Source organism: Lates calcarifer, linkage group LG6, assembly GCF_001640805.2.
Source record: "Lates calcarifer isolate ASB-BC8 linkage group LG6, TLL_Latcal_v3, whole genome shotgun sequence".
Taxonomy (NCBI): Eukaryota; Metazoa; Chordata; class Actinopteri; family Centropomidae; genus Lates; species Lates calcarifer.
In genome coordinates, this window is record NC_066838.1 from 25,519,967 (window position 1) to 25,537,461 (window position 17,495).

The 17,495-nt window shown below is 42.1% G+C and overlaps 1 protein-coding gene across 1 annotated transcript in view; it reads left to right on the top strand.

Annotated features, from left to right (window-relative positions):
- Positions 1–17,495, top strand: part of lama5 (laminin, alpha 5) — a gene marked incomplete at its 5' end in the record, with an annotated part of 78,742 nt that overhangs the window by 49,221 nt on the left and 12,026 nt on the right. The window contains 33 exon segments of the mRNA XM_018682871.2: positions 113–247; positions 788–925; positions 1,985–2,037; positions 2,452–2,551; positions 2,660–2,712; positions 3,089–3,194; positions 3,277–3,376; positions 3,699–3,855; positions 4,627–4,765; positions 5,456–5,598; positions 5,824–5,927; positions 6,354–6,507; positions 6,653–6,816; positions 7,201–7,309; positions 7,441–7,538; positions 7,640–7,850; positions 8,390–8,516; positions 8,675–8,814; positions 9,026–9,141; positions 9,292–9,503; positions 9,856–10,057; positions 11,671–11,815; positions 11,911–12,051; positions 12,422–12,583; positions 14,277–14,384; positions 14,485–14,568; positions 15,262–15,492; positions 15,781–15,894; positions 15,983–16,113; positions 16,209–16,289; positions 16,704–16,918; positions 17,048–17,148; positions 17,298–17,481. Of these exon segments, the coding sequence (XP_018538387.2) occupies positions 113–247; positions 788–925; positions 1,985–2,037; positions 2,452–2,551; positions 2,660–2,712; positions 3,089–3,194; positions 3,277–3,376; positions 3,699–3,855; positions 4,627–4,765; positions 5,456–5,598; positions 5,824–5,927; positions 6,354–6,507; positions 6,653–6,816; positions 7,201–7,309; positions 7,441–7,538; positions 7,640–7,850; positions 8,390–8,516; positions 8,675–8,814; positions 9,026–9,141; positions 9,292–9,503; positions 9,856–10,057; positions 11,671–11,815; positions 11,911–12,051; positions 12,422–12,583; positions 14,277–14,384; positions 14,485–14,568; positions 15,262–15,492; positions 15,781–15,894; positions 15,983–16,113; positions 16,209–16,289; positions 16,704–16,918; positions 17,048–17,148; positions 17,298–17,481 (4,458 nt within the window).

Below are 17,495 nucleotides of genomic sequence, written 5' to 3' on the forward strand. Positions count from 1 at the left end.
ACCCTCCGTATTATTCTTGGCACACTATGAAGTAGATAGAACAACAGTGTTAAATTCCCAAATATGGACTCAATTTTTCCATAAGGACATGTCTCACTTCTTGTTTTCTCAGTGTGCACCTGTGATCCTCGCACCTCATTGGACGCCAGCTGCACTGCCTCAGGTCACTGCCACTGCCGGCCCAATTACAGCGGAGCGTCGTGTGACCAGTGTGCCCCTGGTTACTACGGTTACCCAAGCTGCACACGTATGTCACTGAACTTTAATCAATCCTCAAAATACCTCCCTGGTGAAAGTAATGGAAACAACTCAACTACAGAAATTATCATCTGTAAAGATTTGTTTGATGCTGTAGCAATGGTGGAAAGTAACTAAGTACATTTACTTATTTACCATTTGGAGGTACCTGTACTTGCATATTTGCATTTTCTGATACTTTCTATTCATCTGAAAACTTGAGTTACTTTACAGATTTACAGATTAATAGTTGTACAGTGGAAAATATGTAAGTATTATGTGTAGATTGTTTAGTCCTATAAGTCTTATTTTCTTGTAAAAGAGCATTTTTACTTTGTGGCTTTGATATCACAGTAAACATAAAGGTTATAGGCCAAAATGGCGATTCTATCCATCTGAAGTTAAATCTCCAGCACAATAAAGACGAAAAGTGCAAAAATGGAAGGGGTCTGAATATTTTCCGAAACCACTGTAACTATATCAATACAGTAGTCATCAGTCAGTAAATAGGGCAGATGAATAACTGGAGTTGAAAATGTGTTTGTTGCAGCTTGTCAGTGTTCTGCAGAGGGCTCTCGCTACACCAGCTGCGACCAGGTGACAGGACAGTGTGTGTGTCTGCCCAACGTGGTGGGACTGAGGTGTGACAGTTGTGCACATGGCGCCTACGGCTTCCCTAACTGCCAAGGTAATGACACACATGCACACACACTCATACAGGGTAAACAGGCAGACACATAGAATTTGCCCATAATAAAAGTCAGGTGTGACAGCTGTAGTCATTGTGGCCTACAGCTAATCACATAGTACACACAGTCTCACACACACACAGGCTGAAATAGTAGCTTTAGTAATACGTTCACAAACTGCTGTTTGAATAAGAACTAATGTCATTGGTTAAGATTAAAACCTGTGGATGGAGCCAAAGGAACATTCACTGAATGGTAGTTAACTGAAAACTGTATATTTTTACAAAAATAATTGTCAGTGATTTTTGTTAACATGGCACTTAAGAGGTTGGAAGGTCAGCAGCTAAGCAGCTTAGCTAGCTAAGCTAAGAAGCTAACATTACCTAATATTAAATCCAAATTCTGGTAAAAGTTGTATTAAGATGGTAAATACAATATTATTTTTTACAAATATAGTTGTTAGTGATGTCTTGTTTTTGTAAACATTGTGTTCATGAGGTTAGAAGGTCAGCAGGCTAGCTAATATCTTTAGCTAGCTAGGCTAACAAGCTAACGTTAACGCCAAATTCCTGTAACTGGTTAACTCTGTGTTAGCATAGTATGGCTAGGCTGTGTTTTTTTGGTTAGCAAAGTGTTGTTTCAGCTGCTTAGTTCTAGGTTTTATAATATTAACCATCCCTTTTTCTGAACTCTAGTCAAGAGTTTCTTCACCCTTTAAATTAAAGGCAGATAGCTGTATGCGGAATTATTACCTGGGAAAAAAAGTGCTACCATACTGTACATCTGCTAGCTAACTTAGCAACATGCAGGTATCAACAACCAGAGATTTAATTTGATATGTCTATTAAATATTAAATATATTTACGGAATAACCTAAATTTAACTTGAAGATAATATAATTATTGTAAGATGGTAACATTTTTTAATGTTAACTGAGTGTACTTGCTCAGTTAAATATGAGTATTTTTAACACTTCAGAAACAACAATGGATAACCAAACTCACACATCAACCTTACAACAGTGTGAGTGATGTTATTTTTTTCTTTGACATTTAAAGCTGGTACCTGTCACCCTGCCGGATCTGTTCAGTACGTGGTGCAGCCACCGGTGGTAAGTATTTTTGTTTTATTTGTCTGTCTTTTGATTATTTTACTAATTAAATTTGGCTTAAATGTCGGCTGTACACCTGCGTATCAGGGCAGATTTGACATGATTTTATTTTAATGTACACTACTGATATATATACAATATTATTACTTTTATGTTTTTATGACTTAATGTTTTAGAATTAGGTGCAATCACAAAATTGTAAGCAATAGCATAAACAACCACTGTAATTATGTCACTGATTTACTCTGCCACTGCTGAGAGATCCTGTGTCATGCTACGTTTAATTAAATCTGTTAAATTCAGGGATTTCACTGTAACTGCAAGTCATATAGATTTTAGAAATGTTTGTTGTAGCATTGTTAGCCTTGAGTTCTGCAGTAGAAATAGACTTATAGGAGACTTTTATTATCTTAGGGCCAATGTGAGTGTCGTCCACATGTGGAGGGCCCAGCCTGCGACAAATGTAAACCTCTGTACTGGAACCTCTCTCCTGACACTCCTGAGGGTTGCTCCAGTAAGATATACTACAAAATACACACCTCACATAATGTCTCACGGGACTGGATGCAGTAAATACAGCTCACAATTGGGCTAATGCCTGTGTGTCTGCTTTCTCCTGCAGACTGCGAGTGTCACATTGCAGGGACTCTGAGTGGTGTCGCAGAGTGTGCACAGGTGAGTTCAAGCCTGCTCCCTCCTCTGACATGTAATGTACCTTCCTGTCTAAGATTTGACTTTAAAAATTAACTTTTCCTGAGCATTAACTCTGTAGTGCCATCTTGTAAAGATGAATATGCTTCAATGCAGTTATGGCATGAATATTTGGCCTGAAAGACAGAAATCAGATTCTAGGATTAAAGAATTTTTGATGTTTGATTGATGTGACATGAGGTTAGTTTTGAAGCTTTTTGTGTTACATAGATTCTTCTGGTTAAAACTTTGATCATTTTGTTTCCATTTGTATCCACTACCAAACATACAATATGACGATTTATACTGTGCTTTTTCTTAAGACAAGCCCTGTAATAATAATGCTTTTTTTTCTTGACAGGAAACTGGTCAGTGTCACTGTAAGCCCAACGCGTGCAGTGGAACCTGTTCCACCTGCAAAGATGGCTACTACAACCTTCAGGAGCACAGCTACTTTGGCTGCCAGGGTAAATGTTCATCAGAACTTTAAAACCATCATAAGTTTCCCCTCGAAACAAAAGCGTTGAAGTTTACATGAATGTATTTAAGGTTGCCAGTGTGACATCGGAGGTTCAGCAGGTCAGTCTTGTGGGGAGAGGAACGGCCGCTGTCGCTGCAGACCCAACGTGGAGGGAGCAAAGTGTAACCTGTGAGTTCAACAGTAGCTATACCGTACAATAGGAATATTTTAAGGAATCAAAATGCATATTGAGAGCACAGGAGTTAAAGTGTGTTAGCTTGCTTCTGGACAAGAGATACCTTCCCTTATTTTACCAACTTTATTCGGACAAAAAATGTTAATGTTTTTGTGGGTCATGAGTTATATTAAGCTTTAGCACATCAAAAAAGTCATTCTAAAATAAGAAAATCGTACGTCTCACACCTGTGAGAGACCTTTGTAAATCTTAAGACTGTGACATTTCTACCTCAGCCCTTTCACTTTCTAACTGGATTTTTTTCTGTGCCTGCAGACCTCGTCCGGATCATTACTTCCCAGACCTCCACCATCTGAAGTTTGAGATCGAGGAGGGGACCATGCTGGATGGCAGACCGGTGCGATTTGGCTACAACCCTCTGGAGTTCAAAGACTTCAGCTGGAGAGGTTATGCTCAGATGTCTCCGATCCAGGTAGGAACACAACTTTTTAACCCCTCACCAGCAGTTTTGTTATGCAAATACCTTGAAATGCTTTTGTTCATTAATATCTAGTATTAATGTTGTATTGATAATACATTTATACACTTTGATAAATAGTCTCAAGTGTTATATTTATTGATATATCACAGATTTGTTGTTATGTTACATGTTTGATAGTACAATTATATGATACACATTTTGTATACGTACATATTTTTGTGACTGTGGCCCATCCTCTAAGCTCCTCCTGCACGAATCAGACAGCTTGCTCCATGGCTGAATGTTGGTGTGGATATTTCTCTTTGGTAGATTTACTTCTCAGCACATATACTTTTAAAACAAGTTTATAAAAGTTTAACATTTTAAAACATTTTAAATACTGTATGTTAACATTTACTTAACTCCTCTGTGGATAGAGTAGTTTACGCAAATTTTGTTTAAACTTTTTTAAACTGGTTCTGAAATGACTAGCTTTACCTGAATTTGAGAAGCTGTAGGAGCATTCAGGAAAGATATTTTTGATTTTTTTTACTGGTTAATTGCTCCTGAGCGTCTGTGGATGTTTGTGCTGAGAGGTGAAAATCCAGAGGGGAGTATTTTGGGTTTCTTTTGGTGATGAAGGTGATGGTATTAAGGTCTTCCTTTCGGTTTGGTTTCTCTGTCTGTCTTGGTGTTCTCCTTTCCTTGGTTCTTTCCTTTGCTCTGCTGTTTCTTCCTGTGTCCCAATCCTGCCTGCTGCCTTGCTCACTGGTCCCCTGACAGTCCAAGGTGTTGGTGTCGGTGTCGGTCAACTCTCCAGACCTTTTCCATGTGGTGCTGCGTTACGCCAGCTGGGGGGGTTCAGATGTTCGGGGCAGGGTGTCGGTCATAGAGGACGGCTGGAACTACCGCTGTGGTAATTGTAAGTGCTGCACTGGGACTAAAATAATGCTGCTTTTCTTCTTTCTGGCCTTTTATCGCTTATTCCAGGATTAGAATAGGAGATGATGGAAGAGGAATGTTTTCTTTGGTGGCGGCCTCTTGCTCTAGAAGCTCTGTCTTCTCTCACCTTCGGGGCCACAGATCAGTGCAAATTTCAGGGATTTAAAACTAAGGATTCATATCTTCTATCCCCCACACTTCCTCCTCTCCCCTGCTCGTTCTTTTTTGGACCCTGACCCTGTAGACTGCAGTGAAGCTTCAGGTTTATGTGAGCGAGGCAGACGTCTATCTGACTCGTTTCATCCTCAGATATGTAAACTCTGAGGGCGCCACCTCCAACGGTAAAATAACAGCCTATCAGGTGAACCGCAGAGGTAGGTATCCACCAATCACAAGAGAGTATCAGTATGACTGTTTTTGCCTGTGAGCGAGAACAAAACATTAGTAGAGGAAATTTATGTATAAGGTTTTTTTTGTATATTTCTCAAATTTTATCATAGTTTTTTAAAAACTAAAACTGACTTTTAAATAGTTTTAATGCTGTTAATTTATGTTATGTTGCCTAATTTTCACATTTTTTCCCCTCAAATGCATCTACAGTAGTCGCATTATGTTTCAGTTTTAATATCTTACACTGTACATTTCTGCTGTGTCTGTAAACGTTTTCTAGGTTCAGAGCAGTCCAAACAGATCGTCTTTGCTCCGAGCGTGGAGCCGACCTTTGTCAACGTTCCCCAGAATAACTTTGTGGAGCCGTTTGTCCTGAACCCGGGAACCTGGACTGTGGTTATTGAGGCTGAGGGAGTCCTGCTGGTGAGACAAACATATATGTTTTTACACATGTACACTAACACTTCAGTCTCTAACAGGTGACACAAAGCCAGCGTTAGTGCAGAAAGCCCAGGAAGAAATGTATTGTCGTGTTATGTTACCAAAATTTCAATACACTGCACAGGTTTGTGTTTTTACTGTGAAATTTACACTGTATGTGTTTATTGATCATTTACACACTGTATTCATGCTCTGTTTTACCCTCAGGATTACCTAGTCCTGCTGCCCAGTGCCTACTATGAAGCTCCCATCCTGCAGATCAAGGTTACAGAACCCTGCACCTACAGCTCTGTACCGGACGCCAACCAGAAGTAAATATATGCAAATAATTTCCATTAAAAATCAACCAGAAAATCAACCGACTGATTGCTAACCAAAGCTTTCTTTCACCAAGTACAGCTCCACATGTGTTTACTTGCCCAGTAATAGTTTATTAATGGGGAATATGCTTATTTGCTTTGCCACTCTCATGTCGTAACAGTAAATATGAAGCTACAGTCAACGAGGGGTTAGCTAGGCTCAGCAAAAAGACTGGACAACTAGCCTGGCTTTGTCCACAGAAAAGATGATAGCTCTGCCTACCAGCACCTCTAAAACTCATTTAATTACATGTTTTATTTCATGATAACTCTTGACAAGAAAGTGAATAAGAACACGTGGTCCTCATAAATACATTAAAAAGAAACATGGCTTTTAGTTGCTGTCCTCTCTAAGCTCTCTCTATCGGTCTCTCTTAGCTGTCTGCTGTACAAGCATCTCTCTCTGGACTCCTTCCCCTCCATCTCTGGCAATGATGCCAGCTGCCGCCATGACAACCACCTCCCACGCCCCTGCCCGACCGAGAAGGTCACCCCACGCCATCCTGACATGGCCGTCTGCAGCGGCTACGATGTAAGAGAGTGAATGGGAGAATCAGAGAATGTTTGTGTAATATGAACATTGAACAGAAAAGGGAGGAAACTTCCCTTCAGCCACATGAGTTTTTCTGCAGCACGAGCCAGAGGATTAATAAATATATTTCCCCTTTCTGCTACAGATCAGCGTCGAGCTGCGAGCGCGTCTGTCGTCTCCGGGTGATTATGTTCTGGTGGTGGAATATTCCAGTGAGGAAGAGCTGCCACAAACTCTGTCTGTCGCTGTCAACATGCCGGGAGCACGAACACACCAGCACCGTGTCACCCTGCTTCACTGCAAATACAGGTACAAGGATCTGATATCAGACCTGTCCCCTCTGATTATTCACTCTTTTCCAAAACTACATCTTCCTCACTTTAATCAATTCATAGAATCACTTTGAGGTGAAATTTTTCCATGACCAGGGTCTTAGGGAGGGACTCAAAGTTTTATGGAACAATAAATTCTAAAAGAAATATGTTGGATGATAACAGACCTGCAGATTGTGGATGCATGAGCAAAAAAAGTGTTGACACTTTAAAGGAAGAGAAGAGAAAGGGACTGTGTGTTTTTTAAATATGTGGGGCTTCATCAGGTGGTTCACAGTTTACTGTTACTGTCTGTGTTCCATCAAGTATGTCAACAGCTCTTAATCACTGTGTGTGTGTGTGTGTGTGTGTGTGTGTGTAGCTTCCTGTGTCGAGTCGTGGCCATCGATGGACAGAACAGAGTCTCTGTCTTCTCTCTACCCACTGACGTCGAGGTCCAGCTCATCTCCGACCGTGCCAGCTTCTTCCTGGTGAGAAGTTACACCCACGTCACCTGATCAGACCTGGAGTGCAGTGGTCACATGAGCTGATTTTAGATAAATCTTGTAATCATGGGTTTCTTTTTAAAAGCCAACCTGTGTTGTCTCTTCCTTGTCTGCAGCACAAAGTGTACCTGGTGCCTAAAGACCAGTTCACCATGGAGTACATTGAACCTAAAGTCTACTGCATCAGCACTCATGGACAGTTCTCACCTGACAGGTAGAGTAGCAACTGTGCATTCCCATAAGAACAGTTATATAAATATCCACATACTTAAAAAACATCTTTCTAAATCGTGCTCTTTCTGCATCTTGCCACAGTTCCTCCTGCGCCCCCTCGCGCTTCCAGACCCCGTCAGACTCGCTGGTCTTGAAGGACGGCCAGAGCTCCTCCATGCAGGAGCCCATCCTGGCCTACCCTGCTGCAGCCCCTCCTCTGCACTTCCAGAGGGATGAGCCGGCCTGGTCTGGAGGAGACAGACCTCCCCATGGAGCGGATCACAGCGACCACGTCAGGCTGGACTCACAACAGGTACGAGTGCTGATGGAGGATGAGACAGATCCTGGACAGACCATGTAAAGTCTTTAAATTAGGTCCATCTGGACTAGTTGCAGCTGGACTCACCACTAAAGGAAACAAGCCCAACATGCCAGGGCTTATGTGTATGAGGAAATATAGTAGATGTGAATGTCTGATAGCCAGCTGGTTCTAATGCTTGGAAACATGAGAATAAAAAAAAATTGGACTGTGAAGAACTAAAATCCAAACTGATACTCATCCTCAACCATTTCCTCTTGTGTCACAAGAGGATAGATCACTATCATACTGAGCTTCAGTTACAGGAGTAACTTTGCTGCACATGTAACTTTTTAAACATGGTTGAGACTTAAAATAACCCGTTGAATAGCCCAGAGACAAATGAAAAACAAAATGGCTGATTCAGGGAAAATAATGAAAAAAATTAGGATAATGGATCTTTCTGACAACTAAAGATCACTCTCCCTCATCTTCATCTCTTTCTTTCTTTATCTTTTTTTCCCTTCTCTTCTTCCATCATCCACTTCACCCAGAATGCAGCAGTGTTCTCCACTCGTGTCCATGCCCTGGGCCGTTACGTCTTCATCCTCCACTATCACCAGCCTCTCCACCCTACATATCCTGTGCAGGTCTACATTAACGGAGGACGAATCTGGCAAGGTAAGAGCACGCGTGTGTTGGAGAATACATTTAAAGAAAGAAAGAAATACATAACAGAACAAAATGAAAATAAAAAAGAAATTTTTGATAGTAGAGTTTGAATGGATGATTAAGTAAGAACACATCTAATGAATTTTACTTGACTCTGTGTGCTTTAGGTCATGCCAACGCCTCCTTCTGTCCTCACGCTTATGGTTGCCGTAACGTCCTGATCTCTGAGAATCAGATCATTTTGGATGTGACGGACCATGAGATCTTCCTCACTGTGCAGATACCTGCAGGAAAAACACTGTGGCTGGTAAGTTACAGCCGAGTTCCTCACCTTTCCTTCTTTGGTTACTTCATTTCTCTGGTTCTACTGTTGCATTCAGGTCCTGATTACCGTTGGCTTTGTTTGCTGCTGATCAGATATTTCTTTACAACACACTTGTGTAGTGTGGTAGTAGAAGTAGGAAACAAGAGCTGAAGCTCAAGTGAGGGTCGTTGTCTGATGTGTTGTGTCTTTCCAGGATTATGTGCTGGCCGTGCCTCAGACGAGCTACAGCTCCAGCTACCTGAACGAGGAACCTCTGGACAAATCTTATGACTTTATCAGCAACTGTGGCCAAAACAGCTTCTACATCAAGTCAGTATCTTAGCAGAAGGAGTTCAGTGTGTGCGACAGATATGTTTCACTTTAATGAGGCGTTTGTTGGCCTTTTTATCAGTGCATCGCTTCACTCTCTCTCTGTAACGTTATAAAAGCTGTTCCCTCCTCCCTCTCTTATCGCACCAGTCCTGCCACTGCCTCTAAGTTCTGCCTCAGCTCGGCGGTGTCCCTGTCGGCCTTCTTCAACAACGGGGCAATGCCTTGCGCTTGTCACGAGGTCGGAGCTGAGAGCGACACCTGTGAGGCGTTCGGCGGTCAGTGCCGCTGCAGACCTAATGTGATCGGCCGAGACTGCTCCATGTGTGCCACAGGTTTCTGGGGATTCCCCAACTGCAGACGTGAGTTTCTCATTTGCTGACTGAATGATAAATGATTAGCTCTATTCACATGGGTTATAAATTGATGCATATTTTTTCCTTACAAATTAAGCAGAGCAGGTAATTTAGTTGTCCTATATTACATTTACTAACTTGGCTGGCACTTGTATCCAAAGCAACTTACAAGTGAGGGACAATACTAGAAGAGGAGGAGCTCTCAGAGGAGATGAGTCTTTAAGATAGAGGGGGACGCTCCTGCTCTGATAGCACTTGGGAGCTCACTGTATGTGAAGAGACGCCCGCAGAGGACTTTTGATAGATTTTGTCTTTTCTGTAACTGAATGTGTCTCTTATCGTCTCATCTCTCCTGCAGCCTGTAACTGTGGTACAAGGTTATGTGAACCCGTGACCGGTGATTGTATCTGCCCTCCAAGGACTCTTCGTCCTGAGTGCACCCAGTGTGAGCCCCAGACGTTTGGCTGCCACCCAGTGGTGGGGTGTGAGGTCTGCAACTGCTCTCGTCCCGGCATCATCTCCCCCGACGTCAGCTGCGACACGCTCAGTGGACAGTGCAGGTAAGACACAACAAAACAGAGGAAATGATGATTTCTGGCTCAGTATCAGATCTGACCTGAGCAGTTCTGGGGCAGTAAACAGAAGCAGACCCCCCCCTTTCCCTCTCAAAAAATGAAACAATCAGAACAATAAATTCAGTCTCTTCTCATGCCCTTTCCGCTTAAATGGATTTTTGGTTGAGCAAACTCAGCTCTCAAATGTCAGGCCTCTGTTTGGAAATACCTAAAAAGGCAGTTATTTCTCGCCCGTTTTGTCTCCTGACACGATCTTGGCTCTGATTCTAACACAGGGTTGATTGCCTGTGTATTTGGCCAGCTGTACGTGCCAACTCTTGTCTGTGTTTTGTGGAACCTGCAGGTTTTAAAACATACTTTTTCAATCAGCCCTGATTCTCCTGAATATTGGCAAAGACACAGCAGCTGTCTGTCCTCGTCTCGATCTGTCTGCCTCTGTTAATCCTCTTTAAATTCTTATATCACAACAACCGGTCCCGTTTGATGCAGTTTTGCTACTATACTTTTTTTGATTTTGGCTCTCTGGAGGCTGCCAGTCAGCATCTGCTACAGCTGTAGTCGCCAAGGCAGCTCATATTTATCACATGAAGTTATCCCTCATGGTTCTGTCAAGTGTAAATAATAATAGTCACACTCCAGCCTTCTAAGCCCTTCTTCTTGGATGAATGCAGCTTTTCTGCATTCATTTGTCTTTTCGTCCTGTGATCAAACTGGAAAAAACTTTCTCTAACTTTCTGCATTTAATCACTCAAAGAGTTGAACTGTATTTGTACACAACAAGAGCTGCTTAACTCATCTCCTTCTACCTTAGACCATGAACTTAGTATCAGTCACCTCTCCCATGTAATTTGTTTAAATCTTTCTGTAACATAGACTGAAGAAGCAACTGCTTTACTCACATTTCACCTTTATCTTCCTTCCTGTGTCACTCATTCTTAGCAGATAGCTACCGCTGCGAATGTCTGCCTGTTGTTGACTTTTTATTTTTAATTACATTTAATAGCTGCCTTGGTGTCTCATTGTCATGCACAATGTCCCATTGTTCTTTGTGCAATGACAATAAAGTTCTTGACTTGACTGACTTTCTCTCTCTGTTCTTCTCTCTCCTGTTCAAATCTGTCCTCTAGTTTTTGCCTCATTTTAAGCATTAAGGTGTTCAACATATCTTAAATCACTGTCATGCCCTCCTTACAAACACACACAAACAGAGGAATGTGTCAGCTCTGTCTTGACAAGACAAGGATGCAAAGCTGAAGGTATTTCTCCTAAAGGCTTTCATCGTTCACCTGGCATTAACACACACACACACACAGTTACGTGTAGCCTGCAGTCAGCTACCAGTGAAATCTGTTGAACATGTTTAGGGTTAGGGTTAGGGTTAGATTAATCCATCATTAGTGATAGATAATGGGGTACAATAAACCTTTTATCTTATGCAAATTTGAGGTACTTTTTACTACATAAAGGTCAGAGGTCACAAAGCTGCAGTCTTGTAAACTTATAGACAGAGAAATAGATCCGCAGATATAGTTTTTCATTTGATTAATAGACCTGAACAGACTGAGTTTCTAACATTAACAGTTTATTATTTTTTCCAGATGTAAGAACAACATCGTCGGCCGTCAGTGTGACCGCTGCGCCCCTGGTTTCTATGGTTACCCCAACTGCAGGCCGTGTGACTGCAACGAGGCGGGAACCGAGGAGGAAGTGTGTGACTCCTTCACGGGACAGTGTCTCTGCAAGGTGGGACAACACATACACACACACACACACAGAAATAAACATGACCCTCTGAACCCGCAGTGTGTTCTCACCTTCTGTGTGTCCTCCACCTGCAGGAGAACGTCCAGGGTTCTCGCTGTGATCAGTGCAGAGTTGGTACGTTCCACTTGGACCCAACCAACCCGAAGGGCTGCACCAGCTGCTTCTGCTTCGGAGCCACCGACCGCTGCCGCAGCTCTGACAAGAGACGTACCGAGGTAGGTCAGAAATATCCGTTTTTCAAAGCCCGAGTGCCAGAATTTTTTTGTCCGATCCAAAAATATTTAACGTGCACTGATATAATAGAGAAAAACCTCACAGTGGAGAAGCTGGAACATGCAAATATTTGTCATTCTTGCTTGAAAAATGACTGAAACAATTATTAGCAGCTGTGTTGATCTATTTATGTTGATGTATTTTCTGTCAATCAACAAATTATTTCTGCTCTAACTGTTATTATTCTGATATTTTATGCACTTGTCTTGCTGTCCAGCTTCTTGCCAAGCATAATATCTATCATCAACATTCTCATTCAGAGGATAAAGTTAATATTTGAATTTCTTTATTATTTATTCTCCTCTCCTGTAGATCATGAACATGGAGGGCTGGGTGCTGCTCGGAGCAGACAGGCAGGAGGTACAAGTGACAGTGTATCCAGGTCAGGACCTCGTAGAGGCGGACCTCAGTGATGTACCTGATGTCTACCAGGATCTCCACTGGCACGCACCCAAGACTTACCTGGGAGACAAGGTAAGACACCTTTTAGAGGTGGTGGGAAAGAGTAAATGGATTCTGGGCTTCAGCTTTAGGTTTACTACAGTGTCTCCTGACAGTCATGTTGGGTACATATTTTGACCGGTTGGTAAACACGAAATGTCAGGATTACTGGTTGTTCATGAGTTCATTTTACTAAACCAAACTTTCCACATCACCAAACCATGAAAATGTCACGTTTGTACTATTGTTACACAGCATTTAGTGTGAAGTCTTTACGCACGATACGTAATCTGTGAAATTATCTCCCTGGTCCCAAGATTTTTGTTCTTCAGCGACCAATGATTGACATTTCTGCTTATAAACACACTAGTTCTCTGACTATAGTACACAGATTAAATACTCCATTAAATATCAACAGCGCAGTTACAGTAATAAATGAGGCAGGACCAGGCAAAAAAGGCTCGGGTGGAAAGGAATCTTTTGTTGAAAGTTGCTAAGCTCTAAGTGGCTCTTTGCCTTTATCAGATGCTCAACAAACGTGGTGATGTGAAAGTGGATTTTGTTGATTTATCAATCTGTATTTGCTCAGTCAAGGTTGACTGAGGATGTTTTTTAGGAATGTTAAAGTAATACAATACATGCCACATGTAGAGAGAGAGACTGTGAATCAAGGAGTATCTGTGTCTTTGTCAAAGCATCTCAGACACTACAGGTTCATTTTTGACAAAGCTCAGATTTGATGATACTTGTTGTTAAAGGGAAGAATGGTCAAAAACAAAAAGCCAGAGGAAACAAAGCTCCTGTTCTTTTGTCCAACAGGGCTGAGGACGTTTTGTCATTTTATATTTCTACTGACAAAACAGAATTTTCAGTACTGATATGTGAACAGTTTGTAAAGAAATAGGTTGACATATTGAGTTTTCATCCCAAGAATTAGATGAGAAGATTGTTACCACTCTCATGTTTTTGCGCTTAATTAGACAGTTAGCTTAGCTTAGCAATAAGACTAGTAGAAACAGGGGTCTGGTGTATGGATGGATTAAACAACATGTAACTTGTAGGAAGATCGTTTTACTTCCATATGTATGGCTACATAGCTACCCCTGGCTTATTTTATTTTATTATAAAATAAAATAAAAATACAAGTATGTTATTCTGTATGAAAATAAGAGTTTATCTCCCATTTTATATAAACAGATCTGATAAATGTACCTTAGCTCTGTGACTCAAAGATAAGTAGAAGTGCACAACTAGATTACAAAGACCAGCAGCCCACATCAGAGGCTGAGACGGGGAGTTTTGATACAGATCAGTGTTTTGTCTGAGCGTTTGAGTCGACAGCTTTTACATGCGATTCAACCAGCATCAGTCTGCAGGCTGATGCTGCAATTTAAGTCCCAAGCTGAGTCTTGTTACACTCCACAGACCAGCTTCAGATGCCCTCTTTGCAAGAACTTGCAGGGTTACCACGCAGATACAGGCATTTTATCTTTCACCGACAGAACACGGGCCTTGGATCTTGTTTCCGTTAGACTGTGCGGTCTGAATATAATCCATTGTAGTCTGCGTCTCATGATGAGATTAAAAAAAAGCTCCGTGTCTGTCTCTCTGTCTGGTTTTCCTGTCCCTCTCTTCTCTCTTAATGCTTTATTTCAATCTTTACTTTCTGTTTCATTGCTGTCCATCCATTTTTTCATAAAACTACCATCTGTCCCCGTTTCTCCAGGTCTCATCCTATGGAGGTTATTTGAGGTATCGTCTCCACACTCAGACCATGAGAGGCGATGTGTTGTCTCTGCCTGCAGAAGCCTCCAGGCCTGACATCATTCTCAAGGTGGAAAACACACGTTCATAGTATCACTGTTACCCAGACAAACACATGCACAAAACCTTGTCTTGTATGAGCATACCCACACTCTTTTGTCCTCCTGTAGGGTAACCAGATGACCCTGGTGTTCATGGAGAGAGAGTACTCCTCACCTGAAGAACCTCACCTGGGAATAGTCCACATGGTCGAGGTAAAGTCACCTTTACACACAGTCTTGGGTTGTTGAGGATTTACAAGCCAGGAGATTTATGTGAGGCGCTGACTTCTAACAGCTTAATTCACACAGACTGGTATCAACATGTCAGATTTGCCCTTTTTTCAAATTATTGTTGTCATATTTTTTCATATTGATCACCAGAGGGGGAATCCTCTACAGTCCAAGACATTAAGAAATGGAAACGAGTCCCAGAGTTATTAGTTGTGAAGATTTAACAGTGTGTTGACATCAGGTTGTATAATCTTGCTTTAAATCTCATCAAACTCAACCTCTACTTCTGCCTTGATCATTTAGTTTGTCTGTGTTATTGTGTGGTTCTTTTGCTTAAGTGAAGGGTCTGAATACTTTTTCCACCACTGAAAGTCACACAATAAAACAAACAAACTAACAGATGGAGGCAGTGGTATTCCAGCAGCTACTGCAATCTGCAATGTGAAATTACTGTTTTTGTTAATGGATATATAGCAATGTTTCTGGTTAAACTGAAAGGATCATCCTTTGTTATAAAAAGGTCTATCTGTGTAGGAATCCTATCCATGATGTTGTCACACTTACAATAACAATCTGATCACTTTATCAATCATTTACTCTCTAAGATGATTTCAAACTAATTGCAGATCGAATGATGATCCCTTTTTCCTTTTTTCCTCCTCCTCATCCTCGCAGGGAAGTTTCCGTCACGCTCAGACCGGTAACTCTGTGTCACGGGAGGAGCTGATGATGGTTCTGGTCGGTCTGGAGTCCCTGCAGATCCGAGCCCTCCACTCCCAGTCGGCCCACTCCGTGTCGCTCCGCGGTGCCGTTCTGGAGGGTGCAGCGAACCTGCCCACTGGTCGTCATGCCAACAATGTGGAGATCTGCATGTGTCCCGCCAACTACCTGGGAGACTCCTGTCAGGTGAGGGGCCAGATTACTGGTTTTGGGTTTTGGGTCACATTTGTTTCACTTTTTGTTTATTAATTATTATGAATTATTGTTTATTATTAAGTAGAAGTTCATGATAATCATGATCAATTAATATATTAATACATTGACAGTCATTTAATCTGCAACTATTTTGAGCAGTGATTAATCTCTCAAGTCACTTTTACGCATAATTGCCCACCCTAAAAGAATTCTGATTTATATCACCAGTAACTGAATATCAGTGTTCATTTTGATGCTTCTCTTCTGTCCTCTCTGCAGAAATGTGCTCCTGGTTACTACAGAGACACTATCGGCCTGTTTCTGGGGAAATGTGTTCCCTGTAACTGTAACGGACACTCTGACCAGTGTCTGGACGGATCTGGAATCTGTCTGGTGAGGATCTTCAAGAATAAATCCCGTCCTTTGGTCTGTTTTAGATGTCTTTATTTTATGGATTAGTCACTGCCTCTCTGTCCATCAGAACTGCCAGCATAACACAGCCGGCGACCACTGTGAGACATGTCAGGGTGGTTTCCTTGGCAACAACAGTCTTGACGGACAGGCGGTGTCTTGTTCCAGTTGTCCCTGCCCACTGAGGGTCCCATCCAACAAGTCAGTACATTTTACTCTCATTTTAGTCTCTTTTATTTTTACTTTTACTCACTGAACCATTATGTAAAAGTAATTCATTGTTTCTCTGTCTGTAGTTTTGCAGAGGGTTGTGTGCAGAAGAGCGACAGGATGCAGTGTCTGTGTATGCCAGGTTATGCAGGACCACACTGTGAAAGGTAAACAACCTCCTCAACACAGTTAGCCTTTGTTTTGAACAACATTCACCCCCAAAATTCAAACACAGAGCAGTCCTTCTCAACAACAGAGGTTCCAGATATTCTAGTTGTTGCAGAAATGTGACTCACTTCACCACTTTTGCTGCCTCTTAAAGGTTCTTTACAAAACCTGCAAAGTTGGAAAAGTTTAGTTTTTGTCTTCTTGTTGTGTTTATGTTTTCATCTGTCAGTTGGCTGGCAGACATTAGAGGTTATGTTTTATTACATTTGTATTTGTATTATATTTGGAAAAGAGATGGACTTAAGGTAATTATATCTTTCCTAAAGATGTCTATATACACGCTTATATCAAAAATGAAACATAAACCCCATTGGCTGCAGCTACATGTCCTTGAATGTGGGCCTCTTACACAGGTGCGCCCCCGGTTTCTATGGCAACCCCATGGTGCTTGGCAGCAGGTGCCAGCCGTGCAATTGCCACGGCAACACGGACCCCAACATGCTGTTCACCGACTGCCACCCACTGACCGGAGAGTGTCTGAGCTGCATGCACAACACGGCCGGACCACAGTGTGATATCTGCGCCCCTGGTTACTATGGCGACGCCATCACTGCCAAAAACTGCACCAGTGAGTTCAGTTCAACCAGAGTTCATCAGCTTGGTCTATTTGTTCCCACCTCAAACAGTGCAGTCGATTCAGTAAACCAGTTACAGTGTGATGGATTTCGTCGTTAAACGGTTTGTTTTCGTTTCACAGGATGCAGCTGTTCTCCATGTGGCACTGAGTCATGTGACCCTCACACTGGACAGTGTCGCTGTAAACCAGGAGTCACTGGACCACGCTGTGACCACTGTGAGGTGAGAGCTGCATGTTTTCTACATTTTACATTATTTATATTTTCATTACAAATTTCAATCTTCCAAAACTGTAAATATCATAGACTTCTTTACTGGAACCTTTCAGCTTCACCTTGTTCCCCTACCTGAACCTGTGTTTTTTTTTCCAGGATGGCTCATTCGGCTTCAACTCGTGCTCTGGCTGTCGTCAGTGTGACTGTGAAGCCTCGGCAGCTCTCGTCCAGCCATGTGACCCTCAGAGTGGTCAGTGTGCTTGTCAACCTGGAGTCAATGGACCAAACTGCAAACAGTGCGCCCCTGGATACTGGGACTATGGACCTAATGGATGCAAGAGTGAGTCTTTTTCA